General features: G+C 42.1%; 1 protein-coding gene across 1 annotated transcript in view; it reads right to left on the bottom strand.

Moving 5' to 3' along the window:
- Positions 1-7,252: 7,252 nt before the first annotated feature.
- Positions 7,253-26,024, bottom strand: part of LOC109933445 (lamina-associated polypeptide 2, isoforms beta/delta/epsilon/gamma) — a 29,760-nt gene continuing 10,988 nt past the window's right edge. Inside the window, exons 2-6 of the mRNA XM_048610386.1 lie at positions 24,526-24,652; positions 19,583-19,702; positions 17,955-18,040; positions 13,041-13,120; positions 7,253-8,359 (exon numbers count right to left, since the gene is read on the bottom strand). Of these exons, the coding sequence (XP_048466343.1) occupies positions 8,071-8,359; positions 13,041-13,120; positions 17,955-18,040; positions 19,583-19,702; positions 24,526-24,652 (702 nt within the window). The 3' untranslated portion in view covers positions 7,253-8,070. The remainder of the gene's footprint in view (positions 8,360-13,040; positions 13,121-17,954; positions 18,041-19,582; positions 19,703-24,525; positions 24,653-26,024) is intronic.

A 26,024-nucleotide genomic window follows, 5' to 3' on the forward strand; every position in this document is an offset into this window, starting at 1 on the left:
CCTCCCTAACTCCCCACCTACACTCACCTTTACTGGCTCCATCCCCGCCTCTTCGACCTGTCTGTTTCCTCTCCACCTATCCTCTCCTCTATCCGTCTTCTATCCGCCTCCCCCTCTCTCCCTATTTATTTCAGAACCCCCTTCCCCTCCCCCATTTCTGATGAAGGGTCTAGGCCCGAAACGTCAGCCTTTCTGCTCCTTGGCCTGCTGTGTTCATCCAGTTCTGCACCTTGTTGTCTCGGATTCTCCAGCATCTGCAGTTCCTACTATCTCTGATTCAATTTTAACCCCACTGCGAAGCCTCTTCTAAGGATGCCTAGCCTGAAGAAGTTACTCTCCTCCCTCCGGACAAACCTCAGGGGATCTCTCTCCCACTGCAACTCTCTCGTAATCTCTTCGGCCTTGAAACTGCTCGACCATGTCCTGAAGCAAACCAGGTACTGCAGCCACATCACCTTTCTTAGCACCTGCCTACGGAACCAGATCATCCCCAAGGGACTACAGTCCACATTCAAGCCCTCCCAATTTGGCCCCAACCGTGACAATATCTACATTCATAGCATTGAGATCCTTCAGAAGCGTTTCTCCCTGCGACTCCTGAAACACACGCTCGCAGCAATGCGCCGGCATCTCCAGGCACTACAATCAAGCCTACCCCAGCTCAGAGCCTCCCTCTCCCAGACCTGCAAAGGACCTCTCCCGTTTTTTATTCTTCGTAGGATCAACAACCTGAACTCACAATTCTACTCAGCTTTATTGGACACTAAAAACCGTAAGTACAGTAAACTTACTGGTGCCTACCACCCAAAACGGGCTTCCTCCACCCCCCCAAATCCCCAACCCTACCCAGGACCTTCCCCACAATGTGCCCGCTGCCATTGGCCATGAGGCCACTGTCGGAGAAGCCACAGATGATGTCACATCCGCCACCGCCGGGTACCCCACTTCCGGGACAGCGAACGCCATCGCTGCCGATGCCACCGCCTCCATTTCCGAGACCAACACTACAGACACTGAAGTCGCGCCTACCATCACCGCAGCTGCCGCCGCCAACGCCGGCGCAACTCCGCTGACTCAACTCCGCCCACCGCTGACGCCGACGCAACTCCGCCCACAGCCGACGTTGCTCCGCCCACTGCCCCCACAGCCAGCAGCTCCAGAGGAGACAGTACCACCCAGCCCTGCCAAGTCTTCACCATCCCCCCAGACCTCTCCCTTACTGAGGACGAATGGTCAGTCCTCAGTAAAGGGCTTACTTTTGTCCCCCTCCACCCACACATCAACAAATACCACTCCCGTTTGGATATAAAGCAGTTTTTCCGCCGCCTCCACGCTTACTTCTTCAACCGTGAACCTAACCCTCCCTCTACTGACCCCTTCTCCCGCCTCCAACGCACCCCCTCCTCCTAGACACCACCCCAAGGCCTCCTACCCTCCCTTGACCTCTTCATCTCCAACTGCCGTTGAGACATCAATTGCCTCAACCTCTCCACCCCTCTCACCCACTCCAACCTCTCCCCCGCAGAACGTGCAGCCCTCCGCTCCAATCCCAACCTCACCATAAAACCCGCGGACAAGGGAGGCACAGCTGTAGTATGGCGCACTGACCTCTACATCGCCGAGGCCAGGCGCCAACTCTCCGACACCACCTCCTACCGCCCCCTTGATCATGACCCCACCCCCGAGCACCAAACCATCATCTCCCAAACCATCCACAACCTCATCACCTCAGGTGACCTCCCACCCACGGCCTCCAACCTCATCGTCCCCCAACCCCGCACCGCCCGCTTCTATCTCCTTCCCAAAATCCACAAACCTGAATGCCCTGGTCGACCCATTGTCTCCGCCTGCTCCTGCCCCACCGAATTTATCTCCAACTATCTGGACTCCATTTTCTCCCCCTTGGTCCAGGAACTCCCTACTTATGTCCGTGACACCACCCACGCCTTCCACCTCCTCCAGAACTTCCAATTCCCTGGTCCCCAACACCTCATCTTTACCATGGACGTCCAGTCCCTATACACCTGCATTCCCCATATAGATGGCCTAGAGGCCCTCCGCTTCTTCCTGTCCTGCAGGCCTGACCAGTACCCCTCCACTGATACCCTCATCCGCTTAGCCGAACTCATCCTCACCCTCAACAACTTCTCTTTCAATTCCTCCCACTTCCCACAGACAAAGGGGGTGGCCATGGGTACCCACATGGGCCCAAGCTACGCCTGCCTCTTTGTCGGTTACGTGGAACAATCCCTCTTCCGTACCTACACTGGCCCTAAACCCCACCTCTTCCTCCGTTACATTGATGACTGTATCGGCGCCGCCTCGTGCTCCCAGGAGGAGCTCGAACAGTTCATCCACTTCACCAACACCTTCCACCCCAACCTTAAGTTCACCTGGACCATTTCTAATACCTCTCTCTCCTTCCTGGACCTCTCTGTCTCCATCTCAGGCAACCACCTAGCAACTGATATCCATTTCAAGCCCACCGACGCCCACAGTACCTAGAATACACCTCCTCCCACCCACCTTCCTGCAAAAATGCCATCCCCTATTCCCAATTCCTTCGCCTCCGCTGCATCTGCTCCCAGGATGAGGCATTCCACTCCCGTACATCTCAGTTGTCCTCGTTTTTCAAGGACCGCAACTTCCCCCCACTCAGTGGTCGAGAACGCCCTCAACCGTGTCTCCCACATTTCCCGCAACTCATCCCTCACACCCCGTCCCCGCAATAAGAACCAAAAAAAAATCCCCCTCGTCCTCACGTACCACCCCACCAACCTCTGGATCCAACGCATCATCCTCCGACACTTCCGCCATCTGCAATCCGACCCCACCACCAAAGACATCTTTCCCTCCCCACCCTTATCTGCTTTCCGGAGGGACCACTCTCTCCGTGACTCCCTTGTCCGCTCCACACTCCCCTCCAGCCCCACCACACCCGGCACTTTTCCCTGCAACCGCAGGAAGTGCTACACCTGCCCCTATACCTCCTCCCTCACCCCCATCCCAGGCCCCAAGAAGACTTTCCACATCAAGCAGATGTTCACCTGCACATCTGCCAATGTGGTATACTGCATCCGCTGTACCCGTTGTGGCCTCCTGTACATCGGGGACTGCTTTGCAGAACACCTACGCTCGGTTCGCAATAAACAACTGCACCTCCCAGTCCTCAGACGACATGTCCATCCTGGGCCTCCTGCAGTGCCACAATGATGCCACCCGAAGGTTGCAGGAACAGCAAGTCATATTCTGCTTGGGAACCCTGCAGCCCAATGGTATCAATGTGGATTTCATAAGCTTCAAAATCTCCCCTCCCCCTACCGCATCCCAAAACCAGTCCAGCTCGTCCCCGCCTCCCTAACCTGTTCTTCCTCCCCCCACCTCAAGCCGCACCCCCATCTCCTACCTACTAACCTCATCCCGCCCCCTTGACCTGTCCGTCCCGCCTGGACTGACCTATCCCCTCCCTACCTACACTCACCTTTACTGGCTCCATCCCCGCCTCTTCGACCTATCCTCTCCTCTATCCATCTTCTATCTGCCTCCGCCTCTCTCCCTATTTATTTCAGAATCCCCTTCCCCTCCCCCATTTCTGATGAAGGGTCCAGGCCCGAAACGTCAGCCTTTCTGCTCCTCTGATGCTGCTTGGCCTGCTGTGTTCATCCAGCTCTGCACCTTGTTGTCTCCTTAAATTACAGTCAATGTTCTATAGATAGACCTACAATGACAATAGAGAGGGAGTTCCAGGATGAACCCAATTGCCAGAATGGTTGTTGATTTTTAAATCAAGATGGCAACTGACTTGGAGGGGAATTTGCAGGTAGAGTGGTATTTCCATGTATCTGCTGCCACTGCACTTCCAGCTCATCGTCACCCCACCTTTTCACATGGAGGGAGTTCATTTAATCTCTTTTCTCACTCAAGAATGGTGAACAAATTTCAAGATGAGGTTGGCACAACAGTAAACAAATTTAGGGGCAGAAAAATTGCAAAGGAATAAGTCAGTAAATAACAGTGACAAAGTATAAAGTGTCAACTAATACAATCTTGTTTGCCTTTTTGGTAGAAAAGATCAAGGCCAAGCTAAGAACTTGAGTTTAATTAAAACCAATCTTGTTTCTGCCTCTGATTACATACAATCTGAGCTGACAACAGCAGAATCCTTACAAGAGTGAGGGTTACCTTTAAGCATGGGATTTTTCCCACTCTTCCAGCTTGTTTTTTGGACACACCTTTATGGAGGCGAGGCAGAGAAGACAGTGTTTGCTTTCCCAGCTGGGGAAAATAGAACATAGAGGCACGGAACACAAGGAATAAGAACAGGTCATTGCCATTCAGCCTCTTGAGCCTGCTCCACCATTCAATAGGATCATGGCTGGTCCAATATCCAATTCCCTATAACCCTTGAGTCAAGAATCTGTCTTTATCTCAGCCTAAATATGCACAAGGACTTTGCCCCCACAGCTCTCTGTGGCAAAGCATTCCAAAGACACTCAAACTTAAGAAGAAATTCTCCTCATTGCAGTCTTAAATCTGCACCCTTTTATTCTGAGACTATGCCCTCTGGTCCCAGACTTTCCCAAGAGGGCAACATCCTCTCAGTATTTACCTTATTAAGCCCCTTATGAATCCTACATGTCCCAATGAAATTACCTCTCTTTCTAAATTCCAGTAAATTCAATCCCAACCTCTTTAGCCTTTGCTCATAAGACAATCCCTCCTCACTGGGGATTATCCTAGTGAACTCTCCGAGATGATGGGCAGATTTTTAATCTGTCAATGAGTTGAGGGATATGGGACGGTAGGCAGGAAAATGAAGCTGAAGCTCAAGATCAGGTATGATTATATCGACTGGTGGAGGCGCTCGATGAGCTGCAATAACAACATCTCTTCCTATCTTGTCTTCCTGTGCTGAAGAAAGGTTGAGTGTGCATGCAGCAGGACGTGGCACTGTGCATTGATCTCAGGCAGTCCAATTGAAAGAGGCACACTGCCAAACTGAGCTTTCCTAGATAGCGCATCAAACACGAGAGGGGAAATTGCAATGAAGATGAACAAAGTGAGAGACAAAACTGAACTCTCACTGGAGGAAAGAACAGAATTACTTAACCATTGATATTCTTGGAACAGAGGTTCCAGAATCTGTAGTATTTTGCTTTTGCGCTATTCATGCATCCGAATGAATTGAGACCAAGGTCCATTTCTGAAAAGATAAATTGAGTTGTAGGAAGGACTTTAAACTAATAAAGAGCGATGCTGAGGGCTCTGGCAGAATAATGAAACCAAATACTGTTTGCAAAAGGATGACAGCAAAGTCCAAATCAATTGATTAACGACTACATAAAATATTTTAAGCCATTTGCCCTTTATGTTATATTATGCTGGTATGGAATCAAAGAACTGTGGATGCCGGAGATCTGAAACACACAAAAACAGAAACCCTTCTTCAGAACTATTTTAAAGTCTCTGTTGAGAGATACAAATCATTACCTCACTCTATTCCCATGGCTATGTAAATTTATTTCTTTCATCTAAATTCCAGCTCTCCCTCTCTGCTACATCAATTTACTACTTTCTGCTGACAGCAAATTGGGATCAAAGGATGCTTATTTTTAGCTACTGAACTATAGTCACTACCCGACCTGAACAGCTACTATCTCAATGTTTATAGTAAATGGATTAATGGTCAGAGGACTGCCTGACAGATGCATTATTTAATCGATTCTTACTCCACAGAGTTGAATTCTTTCTATCTGCCTAATTTTCTCTCCTCTCTAGGCCTGTAGAGCTTTATAGGTTTCTAAGAAATCCAACACCCCATTCTTCTAAATTCCAGGGAACATAATCCTAACTAATCCATTGTCTCTTTATGCATCAGTCCTGCCATCCCAGATATCAGTCTGGTAAATCCTTGTTACACTCGCTACATAACCAGGACATCCTTCGTCAGATAAGGAAACCAAAACTGCACACAATACTCCAGGTGTGGTCTCACCAAGACACTGTACAATTGCAGCAAGATATCCCTGCTCCTGGACCCAAATCCTCTTGCTGTGAAGGCTAATGTATCATTTGTCTTCTTCACCACTTGCTGCACTTGCATCTTACTTTCAGTGACTGGAGTACAAGGACCATCAGATCTCAATGCACCTCCCCAATCCCAATCCAGCATCATTCAGATAAAACCTACCTTCCTGTTTTTGCCAAAGTGGATAACCTCATCTTTATCCACATTTCACTTCATCAGACATCATTTGGCCACTTACTTTACTTGTTGATGCAGCATACAGTCGTTTCTGATCACTCGTTCCCCTAAAAGGAGGTAACTAAATGCAGGTAAAAGATGTGTAAGGTAAGTGGATTGGTCGTGCTAAATCGCCCATTGTATCCAGGGACATGCAGGCTAGGTGGATTAACCATGGGAAATGCAGGGTTATAGGGATAGGGTGGGGGTGTATCTGAGTGGGATGCTCTTTGGAGGGGCAGTGGAGTCTCAATGAGTCGAATGGCCTACTTCCACACTGTAGGGATTCTATGATTTTGGAACACCTCTGTTCAGTCTGGAGTTTTCTCTTGCCTGTCATTTGAACTCCTCACTACTTTCCAACTTGGGCTTCCTTGTTACCTACACTGTTCTACCAAAATTCAACATTTATTGTTCAATTGGACACTCAACAGCCTTTCAGAATCAAGGCTGTTCAATGCTGAGATCAACAATTCCAGATCATAACTAATGTTGCCTTTTTGCTGGACAACAGCAATTGGTAAAGATTCTGTGATTTCTATTTATGTCTCCTTTCAACAGATCTTTCTGCTGTATTAACACCTCATACCTTGCAGTAGGAGGAATCACCCCATTCCACCTGCACTGGAAACTTCTTTGCAGTTGTTCTTTCTTTACACTATGAAATAAGTTGCGTATTCTACATACAATGAAACCAGTTAGGTTGTTCCAAGATCTGACTGCCTTGTGTTTAGGAACCAACAAGTACGTTAAAGTCGTGTTTGTAACATCAGATACTGCCCAACAAAACAAAGCACGCAGCTCAAAACAATTCTCACGAAGGTTCTCCTGATGAGCCACTGTAAGCCTGACAGAAGCACCAGGATATGAGACCATTCGGTTGCAAAGATATGGCAGAGTAGAATCCCCAAGAGAGTTGAAATGAGTTGACTGTACAAAATCTGATGATTGGCTCACTGGCAAGAAATAAAACATTGTTCGCAAGATATATACAATCCTCAGTCATAATTATTTTAGTCATTTTATTTTAATACGAATGTTAGTATTGCTAATAAATAGGTCCTCTAAAAAGACAGTTCTAAACAATTAAAACACACAAGTCTATGTTATGACTGTACATGCATGTCCCTAAATGACTATATACTGAAAAGAGCAATGAACAGTGAAGAAAACCTGATATGTATGTGCCTAGGCTCATGATGAGATTTGTAATTCTATTTAATTAAATTACTTACTGAAAGATGCCATTATTTTCAAACATATTCTGCTACAAGTAAATGTATTTCCTGCTTTAAGCATTAATGCAGAGAACTTTCATTCTATTTTAATCCTCATTTTACCTGACATACACAATTCAACTAACATTACTTGGATCACAGCATTATTTTTAGAACTCAGACTTTTGACCTCATGCCTCAAGAATAGTCTTAACCATGCCTCAACAGGTATAAAAGATTGAACATTACTACTGACTTTATATACAATCCTTATGGAGGATGACTTAAAACACATCGCAGTGCTCATCAGACCTTCATTACCCTCATTGTGCCAATTGTATTGTGATAGTTTTTAAAATGGGTGAAGAAATTTTGAATTTAGAAAAATATTTTACAAAAAAATTTGAAGCTGTAATTTTTAAATGAATTTTCTTTTTCCTTATATGGCACAGAGACCTGATATAGTCCATCTTTAAAAGTCAGATGTCCAGTTTCCTCCTGCTGACCCCTCAACCCTCAAGCTCCGTTCCGATATTAATAAAACAGAACTGTTTGTTCACGCCTGAACTCCAGGATGTACCAATGGTTAAAGTTCCTGTACCGCCTTGCTCATTGGTGACCGCCAGCTGCTGATTTTGAGGAACTTTCAGGAATGACAGGGAATGGATTCCCTTTGTTTGTTTCCATGGCTTGATAAACCAACAGCAAGAATAATGCCACGATGAGAAGCACCACAATCTGTATCCAGATGGAGACAGAACGCTGACTTTTATTCTTTTCCAATTTGCCCTGTGTCACTGGCTGGATTTTGGGTAAAGGCCTCCTTGGAAGTGCGTCCTTGTACGTGAACTCAATTGGTCTCCCAGCTGCTCCTCTGATTGGTTTACGACAAGTGGCACTAATGAAGAGTCAGGAAGAATGAAATGAATAAAAACATTAATACATTATAAGCTTACTGCAGCTGCACTTTGCGTTTTGAAGAGCAACACACCTCTGGATAAATATATAGGCCTTGGAAAGGGTACAGAACAAATTTATCAGAATAAAGTCAGGCTAAGAAGGTTAGGAATACATTTTGCTTTGACTATGCTTGTATATAGGACAGTCTTGAACAAGGGGTCACAGATATAGAGTGACAGCAGGTAAGCTCAAAATAGAGATGAGGAGAAACTTCCTTTCAGAAGGTTGTGAATCTGGGGAATGCACTGCCCCTGACTGCAGTGCAGGCAGAATCAATCAACAGATTCAAAGAACAAATAGATATGTTTCTGATGGAAAGTGGCATAACAGGCCATGGGGAGCACGCAGGAAAGTGGAGTTGAGACCAGGATAACATCAGCCAGGATCATGTTAAATGTCAGAGTGGGCTTGAAGGGCTGAATTGCCTACTCCCGCTCCTTATTCCTATGTTCCTTTGCTTGAATACAGAGGATTCAATTTAGGTGATTAGATGATTATCTATCCTAACAGCTTCTTTAAGATGACTTTTTTCTCTGTGTAGAGGTACAGCAAGAAAGTTTGGAATAAGGGGACTGAACTTAAAATTTGAGTCAGGCCATTCAATGGTAATTCCAGGAAGCACTTCTTCACGCGAAGCATGAATTTGAGTCAGAGCTGTACAGCATAGAGACCCTTTGGTCCAACTTGTCCATGCCAACCAGATATCCTAAATTAATCTAGTCCCATTTGCCAGCATTTGGCTCATATCCCTCCAAACCTTCCTATTCATATACCCATCCAGACGCCTTTTAAATGTTGTAATTGTACCCACCTCCACCACTTCCTATGGCAATTCATTCCATACACGCACCACCCTGTGTGAAGTTACCCCTTAGGTCCCTTTTAAATCTGTCCCCTCTAGTTCTGGTCTCCCCTAACCCGGGGAAAAGACCTTGGCTATTCACCCTATCCTAAACTCTTGATTTTATAAACCGCCATAAGGTCACCCCTCATAATCTGGTACTCTCCTCAAAAAGTGGTTGATTCCTCAGGTCAGTGGACATTTCAAACTCAGGATAAAGGTTGTGGTTAGGCAAGGGTATAGGGTTACAGAAACACAGTGAGTGGATGGAGTCAAGATATAGATCAGTGATCACGTAATGGATTGGTAGAATGGGTTTGGGTGTTTGTGATGTCACCCTTTTCAAATGAATGAAGCAGGAAGAATCTGACACCTTCTGGACTAAAGCAAATTACACAACCCCCACCAATGTGCGCACGGACACAGAATTCTTCGTTCCGTTTGCCCACTCTCCTCTCTCATGCACAGCTGAACCTCTGCACCCATTCTCCCTACTTGATTCCTCAAAATCATGTTCTAGAAAACTGCCCACAAAGCATTCCATTACCTCATCCCATAAGCTGCTTTCGTCAATTTGGTTTACTCACTCTGGGAAAGGTCAAATCCCCCATGAGTATTACATTCCCATTGTTATCCTCCAACTTTCTGATTTATACTCAACTACTATTGCATGAAAGGTGTGCCGTGAAGCTCTAGCATTCTTCCACCAGTAGATCTTCTGGCCTTTTATTTCATAGCTTCAGCCATTTAGGGCAGCACGGTGGCTCAGCGGTTAGCACTGCTGCCTCACAGCACCAGGGACCCGGGTTCGATTTCACCCTCGGGCGACTGTCTGTGTGGAGTTTGCACATTCTCCTAGTGTCTGCGTGGGTTTCCTCCCACAGTCCAAAGATGTGCAGGTTAGGTGGATTGGCCATGGCAAATTGCTGACAGTGTTCAGGGATTAGGTGGGTTACGGGGGATGGGTCTGGGTGGGATGCTTTGTGGTTCTCGGTGTGGACTTGTTGGGCCGAAGGGTCTGTTTCCACACAGTAGGGACTCCATGATTCTACACTGAATTCACATTCTGATTTTCCAGGTACAGTTGGTTCTGCTAGAACATGTGTTTCTTCAATGCAAATTGACTTTAACACGATTGAGGAATTTAGACTGCTATTTGTAGAACGCGAACTTTCCTTACCTGTATTGACTATAATGTGATTCCAGGCCCAATAGTTTAAACAGTGCAGCTGTTGTGCAATTTTCTTATAACATGAGATCACATGAGAGTGGAACTATCATGTTTTATCAGAACTGACTGTTCCTCTCTACTACCTTTACTCGATTTTTTACTGCCATGGGCACTCCATCTCCTTTCTCAGCTCACCTTTTGTTTGAGATGTGGAGCACTTTGGAATACCCGATTCCCAACTCACCATACAACCAGGTCTCAGCAATGGCTAAGTGATCAAACCCATTCCTCTCTATTTGTGGTACCGAATTTATGTTACAAAAATGAAGTAAAGAAACAAACTTGAATTTTAACTTTTTATATTTTCCATTGTAGCTTTAGATGCATGTGGGCCCCTTCTGACTCGATCTGATTTTCTCCAAATGCCTCCTTTATTCATAGATTGAAATCCCTTCTTTAGATTCATAAATCTGAACCTTATCTGAACCCTCCTCACTCCTCAGTAGTTTAAAGTTTTATCTACAATTCTAGTTACTGGATTTGCCAGGATCCTTGTCCCTACCCAGAATATGTGGTGTCCAACGTAACTGAAGATTTCTCCCTTTTCCTCGTGTCAGTACCCCATGAATTACGAGCATAAGGTGTATCACCAGAAGTAGGCCATTCAATCCATCCGAGAACACGGCTGATCTGATCATTCTCAACTCCACTTTCCTGCATTTCCCCATAACCCTTGATAATCTTTTTGATTAAAAATCTGTCTATTATACCCTTGAATATATTTAGCAACCTAACTAAAACAACTCTCAACTGTAAAGAATTCCACAGATTGACCACCTTCAGAGAAGAAAATACTTCTTGTATGTCTTAAATGGTGACTTTTAACTCAGACTATGTCCTCTGATGTGTGTTTGATTGCAGATGTTTCATCACCCTGCTAGGTAACATTGTCAGTGCACCTCTGGCGAAGCACTGGTGTTTTGTCCCGCTTATTATTTATATGCCTCGGTTTGCTGGGGTGGTTGGCATCACTTCCGGTTCTGTTTTTCAGTGGTTTGTATATTGGGTCCAGTTCAATGTGTTTGTTGACAGAATTCCATTTGGAATGCCAGGCCACCGGGAATTCCCTGGCATGTCTCTATTTGGCTTGTGCTATTATGGATATGTTGTCCCAGTCGAATGTGTCCTTCTTTGTTCGTGTGTATTGAGTACTGACGAATGTAAAGAATCCCATATCCACACCCAATAAAACTAATGTAATATACAAAATACCATGCAAGGAGTGTGAAAAATATCACATAGGCCAAACTGGAAGAAAATTGACAATAAGGATACACGAACACCAACTAGCCACCAAGAGACACAACCAATTCTCACTGGTCTCAATACACACGGACAAAGGACACAAATTTGACTGGAACAACTCATCCATAATAGCACGAGCCAAACAGAGACATGCCAGGGAATTCCTGGAGGCCTGGCATAACAAACAGAACTTCATCAACAAACACATTGAACTGGAACTGACGTATAAACCACTGAAAAACAGAACCGGAAGTGATGCCAATCATCCCCGCAAACTGAGGCATATAAATAACAAGCAGGACAGAACACCAACATTTCACCGGAGGCGCACTGACAGTGTTACCTAGCAGGGTGATGAAACGTCTGCAATCAAACACACCAGTTCAGTAAGCAAGTCTACAACCTCATCCACAACCCGAGCTACAAATCTTCTCAAAAACTTTAAGTATATTAGATGCCCTTCAGCCCAACGCATCTGCATCAACCTACCTATACTATTCCCACTTTCCAGCTCTTGATCCATAGCCTTGAATGTTATGACATTTCAAGTGCTCACCCAAATACATTTTAAAGGTCTGTGGTTTCCTGCCTCTACTAGCCCCACCGGCAGTGCGTTCCAGATTCTTTGGGTAAAAATGCTTTTTTCCTCAAATACCCTTTAAACCTTTTGCTAGTCACCGTAAAATTACTCTCTCTCACAATTAATACTTCAACTAAGAGGAACAGCTGTTTCCTTCAACCCTGTTCATGCACCTCAATCGGGTAAAATAAAACAAAACTACAGATGCTCGAAATCTGAAACATCGAAAAACAGAAATTGCTGGAGAAAGTCAGGTCTGGCAGCATCTGTGGAGAGAAAACAGAGTTAATGTTTTAAGTGACTTTTCAACAGATCTGTGGACATGCACTCCAAGATCCTTCTGTTCCACTGAGCTTCCTAGTGTCCCACCATTCACTTGAGTATTCCCTTGTCTTATTACTTTTCCCAAAGTGTTAAAGATGCATCATGAATTCTATGTTCAAGATTGATCCAGACCAAATGGAATGTAACCAAGAACACTGCATGAACTAAGTGTGAAAAGTGTGGAGTTGGTCATAAATTTCCAATCCTTCTTAGGTAGAGGGGTGCTTTAGCAAGCTTCAGATTCTCCAAGATTCTGTGAAATGAAACCCCTGTAAAGACACTCCATTTTAGGTACAGTAGGCTTTGGGATTTTTGTGATGTGACTGAGTACATATCACAGCCACCAACTTCCAACATGTTACTGAAGGATATAAAAAGAACAGCAGCCCCCATCATACCTGATCCCTGTAGGTGTTGGTGCCTCATCGGGGAATATTTCTTCTCGCAAATTGTCCCTCACTACTTCCTTTTGTTCCACCTATAAAGTATAAAAAAATGTATAAATCTTTCACTCAAGGTTCAGTTGTAGTAACTGGCTTTAGAATGATAGAAACTAAAAGACCCGGAACTCGACTGGACTGATAGGCGATATCCTTGTGGTGTTATTGCTAGATTATTAATCCAGAGATGCAGGTAATGTTCTGGATACTTGGGTTCAAATACGAGCATGGCAAGGGATGGAATCTGAATTCAATTTTGGGTGGCACAGTGGCTCATGGTTAGCACTGCTGCCTCACAGTGCCAGGGACCCGGGTTCAATTCCACCCTCGGGCAACTGTCTGTGTGGAGTTTGCACATTCTCCCCATGTCTGAGTGGGTTTCTGCTGGGTGCTCCAGTTTCTTCCCACAGTCCAAAGATGTGCAAATTAGATGAACTGGCCATGCTAAATCGCCCAAATTGTTCACGGATGTGCAGGCTAGGTGGTTTAGCAACGGGAAATGCAGAGTTATAGGAACAGGGTAGGGGGGTGGGTCTGAGTGGGATGCTCTTTGGAGGCTTGGTCGGCGTGGACCTGTTGGATCAAGTGGCATGTTTCCTCACTCCAGGGGCTCATTAAAGAGAGAGAGAGAGAGAGAGAGAGACGGGTGCTATTAGAGAGAGACAGTATCCATTCCCTGTGGTATGGGAGTTGCCAACTTCCCTGGTTTTTGCTTTGTTAGGGTAGTTGATTATCTGATATTTAGTTCAGCAGCTCCCCTGCTCTCTGTTTCTCCTGAAGAAAATAATTATTAAGATTTACAGAAGTTACTCCACACACCAACTCAAGAGTTCTGGTACATGGAGGAAACCAAAATTAAAATTGTTTTCCCTCTAGCAAGGCAGTGTTCAACAACTGCCTTTATGCAGGTTTAGTATTTATCATGACAACTGCAGCTAAGAGAGAGGTTGGAGCTCTTCCATTTTTCTGCAAAATATATTTTTAAAAAAATCTGATATGCTTTTTAAGCCCTGAACAAACGTGTTATCAACACTTCTGAAAGAAATAAACTTCACAGAAGTCTTAGTTAAGTCATCACCAATGAGTTGTCAAGGACTACTTTCCTTGAGCACCAATGCACCAAACCACACACAGAGGATCTGTTTCTTTTTATTTCAGTTCCAAATCTTATACATATTTTATCTCCAATCACAATGAAAGATGAGACAATTTTATACAGTACTGTATTCACAACAAAAAGTTAAATAACAAAATGTAACCAAATGAGGTTAGAGAAATTAAAATAAACCAATCCACGATTAAAAGAATGGACAATGAATACAATGATTGCATGCAGTTAATTTTTCAACACCTAATTAGAGCTGACAAAGAATTAAAACAGTCCGTACAAACAAAATGATTTCAAGGTTACTAAGTGATCCTGAAACTGGAATCATTGTCAAGTTTCCCTACTTGTTATGAGACAAAAAAAACTGCAGCTGCTGAAATCCAAGGTAGACAATCAGGAGGCTGGAAGAACATAGCAAGCCAGGCAGCATATAGAGGAAAGAAGTAGACAACGTTTCCGGTTGACTGCTCCTTTCCTCTGGATGCTGCCTAGCTTGCGGTGTTCTTCCAGCCTCCTGTTTGCCTCCCTACTTGTTATACCTGTCAGTCATAGTCAAATATTTAAGTTCCTACATTTGAGTGTGTGTTCGTGGATAACGCCCAAATTTCACAGCCTACCATTCAAGTACAAAGATAAATTGCGAAGTTTTGCAATGCCAAAACCAGCAACAAATAACATACAGTACAAACAAAATAGATTTCATCAATATTTTATAGTAGGCAAAATAAGGAGACAGGAAGAGATAAAGCAAATTTTAAAAATGACAGCTTACTCTATGTGTCTTTGTGATCTCATTTTCAAAAACAAACTTACGTGCAAGATTTTGATATACCAATTTACGTCAGGACTAATTAACAGATGTAGAATTTGGAGTTCTAGAGAAAAACACTGAATGATATTTTAAAGGTGCAGTTATCTAGTTCAGTTTACTGGGAGGATGAGACTCAATTCATCCTTCATCAGATTCACACATCACAAGCATGGTATAGGTAGATTCTTAAAATTAATTTAAATGATTTTACAACTAATGTGTTCAAATTTCTTTCACAGTTACACGGGATAACAGATTTCAACTTCGACAATGATTAGAAGCCAGAAGTCCTTTTACAAGTCTAGCTGATTAGAAGTGGTTACTTCTCCATATCAGATATAACATAGTAAAGAAGGAATCTTAAAGTATAACAATAGAAACCAGAATTATAAATGCTTTTGCCAACTTTTTATTAATGTTTTGATTTTTAATCATCAAAGCTGGCATTGTACTGTAATATGGACAAATTAGAAACACAAGAAATTTTTGCTGGTAGCTACGCTCTTACCTAGATAAAAGTAACTATCACATGAATTCCAAAGTGTTTAGGCTCTGTCAGCTACAAGATGACAACAACTCAAACATCCCTAAACTGGTTAGTGGGTGATTTTCATACCCAGTTATATTTTTAAGATAAGAACATTGATCGGCTTTAGCAAGCCAATATTTCACTAACACACTAAATCGTGGCTACTGCAATTTGAATTTTTTACTCTCTTCAATGTTTCATCCTTTTATCAGTTATTCATTTAAATATTCTGTTTTTAAAATCTGTTCATGCGATGTGGATGTCACTGGCAAGGCTGCCACTTATTGCCTATCCCTAACTGCTCAGAGGACAATTAAGAGTTAACCAAATTGTATTAGCCTGAGATTTTGGATTACTAGTTCAGTAACATCACCACTAGGCGATCGCATTCCTCTTTGATTATAGTAAAGAGAAAAACCTGTAAATGCTGTAAGTTGTTCTGATAGGTTAATGGGTAAGGTGCCTATACTTTGAAATGGTGTACATATAAAACATAACCTGTGTTTTTACTTTGCAAACACTGTTTGACTTTCTATGCATTTCTGCTTTCATTTTCCACATTTATTTTAGAAAATATAAGTAGCCTCTTTAAACTACTTGCAAATCAAATACTGGTTCAGATCCATAGTTACCGGTCAGTCAAAACCCAAAAGTAAAAATAACATCTGATCATACATTACATTCCTGTTTGTGCAAACGTGTTGCATGCAAACTGACTGCCACATTGCCTACAGTTACAGTAGTGACTACATAGAACATTACAGCGCAGTACAGGCCCTTCGGCCCTCGATGTTGCGCCGACCTGTGAAACCAATCTGAAGCCCATCTAACCTAAACTATTCCATTATCATCCATATGTTTATCCAATGACCATTTAAATGCCCTTAAAGTTGGCGAGTCTACTACATTTGCAGGCAGGGCGTTCCGCTATGTTTCAAAAGTAGTTGTAAAGCACTTTGGGGCATCAGGAAGTCAGAAAGGCAATATTTTAGATATATTACTAGTCGAAATCTGCTCTTTTTGTTGCATGCACCAACAAAATTATGCTCCACATTTTAACATATCCACAAGTAATTAGTCTACTTGTCACTGAGTAATGTGCTGTGTGTGTTTCAAGTGTAGTTAGGTTAGTGCAAAAGGACCTAAGGAGAAGAACGCACAGAGTGTTAAGGAGGATTGGTGCAGGCATGTTGAGCATGAATATTCTGTTAAATGGCTCAGATTACTAAATGAATGTTCCTTGGTATTTTAACGTTATTCCTGACTTCCATTTTGGTAGATGCTATTTCAGCGAATACCACCTGCAAATTCCCTTTCTAATGGTATTGAGTTTATTTACAGCATGTGGACTGCAGCGTTTCAAGAAGGTAGCGCACCAGCGTCTTCTCAAGGCAAATAAGGATGAGCAATAAATGCAGGCCAGCTAGCAACGTCCACGTTCCATGAATGAATTTAAAAAAAATTGAATGTGCATCCGAGTACTTTCATTAAGATCACCTACAGTCATTTCTATCTAGATCCTGATGACATAATATCAGGATTATTTATATTTGTACGGTGTAGCAGTCAAATCCCAAGTGTACTAAATTCTGCAAAAGCACCCCTATAATATTAGTGAACTATACTTTAAAGAACATGCAAGTTGTTACAGCAAACAGTTCAATTACAGCTGCAAATAACATAGTACTTCATTAAAACATCAACAAACTGCTGCAAGCTTTTTTATGCTCTCAAATAGCAATGGACATGCACAACTTTTTAAAAACTCACCATACAAACCTGAATGCAGATGGATCTTTTGGCAGAGTGGTAATATTCATACCTCTTAGCTAGGAGTCCTGGGTTCAGGTCCCACCTGCTCCAGAGGTATGTCACCATACATTTCTCTACAATTGTGTCACAACACATCTGAACTGTTTGATTAGAAAACACTTACAAATTTGAAATGTTTTTCAGCGCAAATTCCTGTTGTTTATGATGCTCAATTCAAAATACAGCAAACGTTTTATTAACCAGCACCAATGGGACCAGTAGTGTATCAGTTGATCAACATAATAATGTAAAAACATACACTAATAGAAATATAATGCAGGGGGTATACACATCATTGTTATACTTTATTTACAGCATAAACCACTTAATAATGCAATTTTGCCTTAAATAAATCTTACTGGCAGACAGCCTTCTCACTCACATCCTCTACTGACTATTCAGACATTGCAAATATTGGGATAATACAGCAAACTTCTGGTATTTCAGGTGTATAATTTTTGCTGGTTTATTGAGAGTGCTAGTTCATATAGCGCTGGTTAAAACAAAGTTTGCTGTACTAATTTTTTTTTAAAATACTGTCTCTTGTTTAAAACATACAGTTTGAATTTCTAACTGTGAAAGGTTATGAAATAATCCACCTAAATCACTTACCCAACTAAATTCAGTTTTTCTCTGCCTGGTTACTACAGGAGTTTTGGTCTTGCTTGTAAACAGCTCCTTCTTTTCCATTACAATCTCTGAATAATCAAAAGACAAGTATGTGTTATTCATCAAGTTCTGCTCTTTGATCACAAAACCAATGCAATGTACAATTTGCTGGGGCTCACCATCTCACTTAAATAAAACAAGCTGAGCCTTAGACTGCAGTTACACAGAACAGAACTAAATTAGGGAATTAAACAGGAAGAATAAAAAAATGATGTTGAACACAACAGTGCAAATACAAGCTCAGCCAACGGGAATATTTGCAAATAGGTTACTATACCAACATCTATACAATTAACATTTAGTTAATTTCATAGAGTTGAAATGTTAACACTGCTTCTCTCTCCACAGAGATGAGACTCCACCGAGACTAGAGTATTTCCAACATTTGTGTCTTTATTTGTTATAGCATTTAATCACATTAGTTAGGTTGTAGTTAGGATACTGTGCTTGATTACTGGCACCTTGTTTTCGGAACGGACGGTGCTGGAGAGATTCACTAAGACAATATAAGGAGTCAAACTCTTCTGTTCTGAGGAGAGATTAAAGAAACTTGCATCCTTCACAATAACAAGAGAGAGATATGCGTATACCCATTCAGCCCTTAATGACTGTATCGTTCATTAGTGAAGTAAAGTCTCTCATTATCAGAACTCCCATGACTCAAACAATTCAGTAATTTCCCTGCAAATCTGCTTCTTCAGGTCCTAGTACAATGGCTCAGATTGTTTCTCTGTAAAGGATTATCAAGAAACTTCATTGGAAGCAGAATAAAGAAACCTTTTTTGAAAAAAAAAGGAAATTGGGTAAGTACTTGAGAGCAAAATATTAAAATGGATGGCAAGGTAAATGTCAGGAACTGGGACAGGATGGAAAGTTTGTAATGTGTTAACTCTGACCAGTGTGTCAAAGGATTCAAAATTCTATGCAGTTGAAGTAAATGTGTCAGTTACTGTTGAAACAGCTCCTGAACTAAACACTAGCTACTGTTTGACTGCCCATCAATTCCATTAGAAGTGATGTCTCAATAAAACTAAATCTCAAATATTCTAACAATTTACATTCATATAAAGAACAGATTTTAAATGGAAAGACTCCTTCCTGTTACACCGGGATAAGCTATCCCAGTGTATATCCCACAGGAGTGTCAAAACACCACAACTGAGTTTGGTCCCTACTTATCCTCCAATATGAAGATTTAGCTCCTTTAGTTTCATTTCGATAATTACAAACTCAGATTAACAGTAGGATACAGAACTGGAGAAATGGGTTTTAAGAGTAAAACAGTGGATGCTGAAGATCAATGAACAGAAAGCAAAGTTAAGGTTTAGAAATCAGTGAGTTCTGAAGAAGGGTCACTGGACTCGAAACATTGACTTTGCTTTCTCTCCACAGATGTTGCCAGAACTGCTGAGTTTCTCCAAAAATTTGTGTCTTTGTTTCAGGATTTAAAGACAATTGTTCTTTTGTGGTGGATGTCAATCAGAAGTAGTTGGAGCAAATTCATATAGCACCTTGTTTCATTTAAACTGGCAGTCACAGAAGACAATTTTGAATAAGCTGGGTTTATTCACCTTCTTCCGTGTCACTGTACTGATCAGAATCTGTGCTCCCATTTGGTTGGTTTTCCTGAGTTACTGAGCCCTGGTCCATCAGCTGCTCCAGCTTTTTCTCGTAAATCTTCCTTGTGGTGGCTGCACAACAGTAAGGAAAAGAATTCGGACGTTACTCATATTTTATGCAGCTTTTCTATTCAATACCTCAAATAAGAAAATAACATGATAATAACAGAGAGGTAAAATGTCCAATACAAAAAGGTACTGTTTTGTACGAGCGATCAGCATATTTGGAAGAGATAGCACCTAGAAATATATGTGTATAAACATTTCAGCTAGGAAACAGGATTGAATGAAAAAGTGTAATTGTATAGTCAGCTCAGATTATTAGACTTTAGCATCTCCACATTAGGCATATTTCACCCAATGAACACCTGTAACTCCCAATATGTCCATTAAACACTACAATCACTTGTTGTGTGCACTACCCCCATATTCACTATTCTTGGGTAGCAGCAGAATGTTTTGGATTGCATGATGAAAGTGTTCCCAATCTCACCACAAGGTGACAGTGACTGGAGATGAGGTAGGTCCATAACATCTAGGAAAAGAACAGGCCATTCAGCCCATTAAATCTGTCCTGCCATTCAATTAGATGGAGGCTGATCTGATAATCCTCAACCCCACTTTCCTGTCTCTTTGCTATAATCCTTAATTCCCTTACTGTTTAAAAATCTGTATCTCAGCCTTGAATATATTTAACAAGCCAGCCTCTAAAGGAAATAATTCCACAAACTCACTACACAGAAGAAATTCTCATCTCTGGTTTAAAAGGGCCTCCATTGTTCTGAGATTATGCCGTTTGATCGAAGAGTAAGCACCTTTTTGCATCTAACCTGTCAGGTCCCCTAAGAATTTTGTATGGCTCTGTCAGGTCACCTCTCATTCTTCTAAATTCCAACCTCTCCAATCTCGTAACACAGTCCCTCCATATCTGGGATTAACCTTATGGCAAGTACCATTCATGCCACATAAATGCCAAGCAATCACTATCTCAAATAAGAGACAATCTAACCACAGCCCTTGATTCACTGGCATTACCATCACTGAATCCTTGCTAGCAACTTCTTGGAGACTATCACTGACCAGAAACCAAACTGGACTAGCCATTTAATACAAAGACCTCAACAGCAGATCAAAGGCTAGGAATACGGCAACAAGTAACCTACCTCTTGACTCCCCAGAGGTACAAGTCAGGAATGTGTTGGGATACTCCCCACTTTCCTTGATCAATGCAGCTCCAACAACTCAAGAAGCTTGACACATTCCAGGACAAAGTAGCCCATTTGATTGGGACTACAACCACAAACGTCCACACCTACCACCACCGATGTTCAGTACCATCTTTAAGATGCACTTCTGGAATTCATCATGATTCCAAACCCACTTCCATCTAGAAAGACAAGGGCAGTAGATACATGGGAACACCACCCTGCAAGTTCCACTTCATGCCACTCACCATTCTGACTTGGAATTATATTGTTGTTCCTTTAATATCATTGGGACTAAATTTCTGACATTGAGGGTCTACCTACAGTACATGGACTGCAACGGTTCTAGATGGCAGCTCATCACCACAGTCTGAAGGGCAACTAGGGACAGGCAATAAATGCTGGACCAGCCAGTGACGTCCATGCTTCACAATTGAATTAAAAACATATCATGCTAGGCATATTCCATTTCTAAAATATTTCTTTCTCATCAGGATGTCTGAGCTGTGAACCATGAACTATCATCTTGCACATTTCCATTTTTCCTTAACCCTCTTGTTTGCTAAACTCCTTTCCCAGTCACAAAAACAAAAGTTGTTGGAAAAGCTCAGCAGGTCTGCCAGCATCTGTGACGAGAAATCAGAGTTAACGTTTTGGGTCTGGTGACCCTTCCTCACAACTTCGTCCCCAGCCCACTGCAGCCTGCTCTGCCCTCATTACTTTGCAAGTACCCTTATTTAGGGTTACCACATTTGTTTACAACCAAAGTTCCTCCCTGTCAAACTGAATGCTAAATTATACTATACTATGGTCACTGTTTTCTAGGGGATCTTTTGCTTTGACATCATTTGTCAAACCTGCCTCATTACACATCACCAAATCCAAAACAGCCTGATCTCTGGTTGGATCCACAACAAGATGATGGCGTCGACACGTTAGGCAGTGCTCAGGCTGATCCCATCCACTCCAGGCCAGCTGCATTTTTTCTCTCTCATTTTCGTCTTTTTTCTTTTTCTTTTCTTCATCTTCCTGACATTGCTGGGAGGCTGGAGTGGTGTCAACGGAGTGTCGGATACAGCAACGGTGGAGCAAGGACTCCTGGCTTTGTAGGACCGATGCGTGGAGTCATGGAATGGTGGCAAGGCATTAGCTGCAGCGATGCTGGAGCAGGGATTCCTGGAATATGGATTCTTTTCGGTCACGGGTCATTGACTGAGGTGGTGTCAGTGCCTGGAGCGAGGGCTCCTGACTGCACAAGGCCGGGAGGAGGGGCCAAATCCTGGAGCTGTTTTTGAGACCCCAGATGATAAAGATGAACTCTACTTAGGTACTTTCTTTTTATTCTTTGTACCTCAAAATGGAACCAGATTGTGGTTACAGAATAATTTTCACTGTATCTCCCTAGATATATGTGACAATAAATCATTCTTTCAATGATTCAACACATTTTCTAGAAAATGTTCCAAATAGATTCCATATTCTTCCTTATAGCTTCCTCTGCCAATCTCACTATTCCAATCTACATGAAGATTCAAGTCATCCACGATTAATGTACTGCCTTTCTTACATGTCCTCATTACCTATAGATTTTCAGAATTGGAATTAGGTTTATTGTCACGTGTACTCACACGAGTACAGTGAAAAGTTTACAAAGTCGCCACTTATGGCGCCATCTTAGGTACAAAGATACCTAGGTACAGATTCTTAGTAATACCTTAGAAAAATAAAGAACCATATAGTCCCTCATTGCAGACCTTCATGCCATCTTAGGTAGAAAAGGTATCTAGGTATAAAATTTCTCAGCCCTACTAAACAGCTACTGTTAGGAAGCCTATAGACTAGTCCTATTAAAGTGTCTTCTTCCCAATACTATTTCTCTTAAAGGAAACAGGCTGTTTCCATCAGGTTGCTCTTAACCATCTCCTTTACCTAGATTCCAAGAGCAGCAGCCAGGTTCTTGCTATGTAGAATTAAACAATCTGCTTTTATGCCAACAATAAAGCATTTCCAGCTTTCCCGATTAGCAAAAAAATTTCAGGATTCAAATTCAGCACCATCCCAAGATTACAAAATGTGCTCCTAAATGAATTGTTACTCATTCCTCAGACTGAGGAAGTACTAACACTCAATGCCACAGTGTAACAAAATGGTACAAATCCAGCATTCTGCTGCTCCCCCCACAAACGTTTGCAAATATGTGGGACTACCAAACAGTCATCAACAAGCCAAAAAAAAAGGAAAATTTTTCACTGCTCACAGACCTTTCTGAGGGAGGGGAAGAATAGTGAAGTGATAGAATGCACAAGTTTGTTTAAGAATGGATGGATGGTTGATGGGATGGAAATGATATAAGCGGACAAAAGAAATGAACTGATGAAGACATTGCAGATAACATAAAGGTAGAAGGAGGATTTTGAAAAGCACTGTTACAATAAAGATATTAATTTCACCACAATGTCTCACAATTCCTGTTTGTTAGTTACATAATGTGTACGTGGAGGGGAGAATCTCACACATGAACAGGTCTGAACTTGGTACACAGGAAGTTACTTTACAACTTCTTTGCGACAACAGTGACAACCGCTTTCCAAAAAATGATGGGACACGGTGTGGCATGGACACACAAAGCAAGTATGAAGAGTAGAAGGGAAAAAAAGAATGCCGAAAAACAATGACACTTCTGAACTGAAAAGTCTCATGTTTCAGTTCTGAAGAGTCATACTAGACTCGAAATGTTTTTCTCTCCTCAGATTCTGCCAGAGCTACTGAGTTTCTCCAGCATTCTCTGTTTTTGTAAAAACCGAAAGAACTGCGGATGCTGTAAATCAGTAACAAAAACAAAATTGCTGGAGAGGCTCAGCAGATCTGGCAGCATCTATGGAGGAAAAAACAGAGTTAACATTTCGGGTCCAGTGACCCTTCCTCAGATTTCCAGCAATTTTGTTTTTGTTCTCTGTTTTTGTTTCAGGTTTCCAGCATTCACAGTATTTTGCTTTTATATGAAGACTGAAGATCCTGGCTGAGAAAAAAAAAAAAGAACGCAGTACCATAGGAGGAATGGCATGTTCAAATTGATACTACTCAAGAGCCACTTAAAGGGCTGCAACCAAAGCTATTTTGGTCTGAAAGTGACCTCTGTGACTGTAATTGTCACATCAGTGGAATGGCACGTAAAACACATTCATAATCACAGGGAGCCTCACAGGTAACATTCAACATTTGAACATGCAGTTTTCAAGAGGAAACGTGTACATTAGCTGTCAATGGAAGACACAATTCATGAACTGGTTAATGATACTTTCATCTAAACGGAAATCTGGAGCCAGAGTTATGAACAAAGGCTATTCACACTGATGGGGAGGTACCCGAATGGTATTACTAGATGGTGATATTGATAATCAAGAAAATAATGGAAATAACTTTCAAGAAATGTAAGAAAATAAGCTGCTAGAGAAGGGTGATGGGATCATGAATTCAAATTGCTCCGTTTTATATAGTGAAATGGCTTCTAATTGTATCTGAAGTGAAAGCTCCGGAAGAACTTGAAAAACCTGGATGGTGCTATGAACAACTGTCTGATTGGAGAACTATGTTTAATTGATGGCTTTCTCATCTTTAACCCCTTCGTAAGTATAGGAAACATGGGCCTTTCATCGTGTAATAGCAGTGTAGTTTGACATTAATACTCACCCACAATAGGACCTGCAGAAAATCCATATTTTATAAGTTGCTCTTTTAAATCTTCATCTGACAAATCAGACACCTCGATGAATTCTTTCTCTTCCACAGTGGTTTTATCCGTCTTTTTTGTGGCTTTCTGTATAAGATAGACACTGTTAAATAAAGCACTGATATACATGGAAACATTCAGGTCATGCATCTTTTTTTAAAATGTCGATGGTAGTTGGACTGTTTTCTTCCCCGCTCCCCCTCAACCATTTTGATCAGAGTGGTAGAGAATTAAACTTCAGCACTGAAGATCATAGAAAAACTGCATTGCTCTCACCGTGACACTGGGTCTGATGGCACAATATAAAGTTTCGTTGTCAGTTAACTTCGTTGGCAAGAACAGACACAGAATCACAGCCCAGAAGGCTGCCGTTTGGCCTGACCATTTCTATGCTGTCTCTAAGAAATTCAACATCCTGTATTGCTTTTTCCCCATGGCTTAACAGTTTATTTCTTCTTTTCAGGTATTTATGCTGTTTCTGATGGAAACAAATGAATCTGCTTCCACCAGCCTCTTAGACAGTGTGTTCCAAATCACAACAACTCAATATTTTAAAAATATTTCTCTTCTCTCCATCGGGTATTTTGTCAACTAACTTAAATCTCTGTCCTGTGGTAATGAGCCTCCTGTCCACCGAAACTTCTCCATATGTATTCTATCAGAATCCTTCAAATACATCTTTGGACTGGACAGCAACAACGCTTCATGTAACTGAAGATCTTTCATCGATTCTGTTAATTTTGTATCCCTCTTCTGCATTCTCTCCAAGACTTTATATTCTTCCTAAAGCATGGTGACCAGAACTGAACATAGAACTTCAGCTAAGGCAAAGTTTAACATAACATCCATCCATTTAATACTATTTCTTTGAGAATAAAACTGCAAGATGTGCTCTTTAAACATTAATGTTTCAGGAAAAGTTCATTCTTGAAACTCCAAAACCTAGGCTTAATTGTTCTCGCCACAGATCCTGACTAACCCGCTGTGTATCTCAGAAGTGTTATGGCGCAAAAGGAGGCCATGTGGCCCATTGTTTCTGCACTGACTCATTGCAGTCAGTCTGATTTTTCCCATACCCTTGCACAATATTTTTATCTAAATAATAAAACCACAGTTCTAGGCAGTGCATTCCATATCCTAAGTACTTGCTGAGCGAAAAAATTTTTTCATCACTTCATCTTTGCTTCTTTTGCAGATCACTTTAATAGTGTACTCTGGTTTCTCTTCACACCATATACATCTTTCACCTTTCACTCAAGATTCCCAACATTATTTGTCATAGAGACTCAAGTCTACAGAAATTATCCCCCTGTCTCAGCCCTTTAGGGTTCTACTTAACTGCCTCCTTTCAGGTTCTTTCCTGTGGTGCCATGGAGAGAGTTTGAGGAGTCCTTTCCAAATCTGCCAATATGAACTTCTTCACAAAGCTGACAGCCTTATCTTTCTCACACAACCTGCA

Source organism: Rhincodon typus, chromosome 22 (genome assembly GCF_021869965.1).
Source record: "Rhincodon typus isolate 14 chromosome 22, sRhiTyp1.1, whole genome shotgun sequence".
Lineage (NCBI taxonomy): Eukaryota > Metazoa > Chordata > Chondrichthyes > Orectolobiformes > Rhincodontidae > Rhincodon > Rhincodon typus.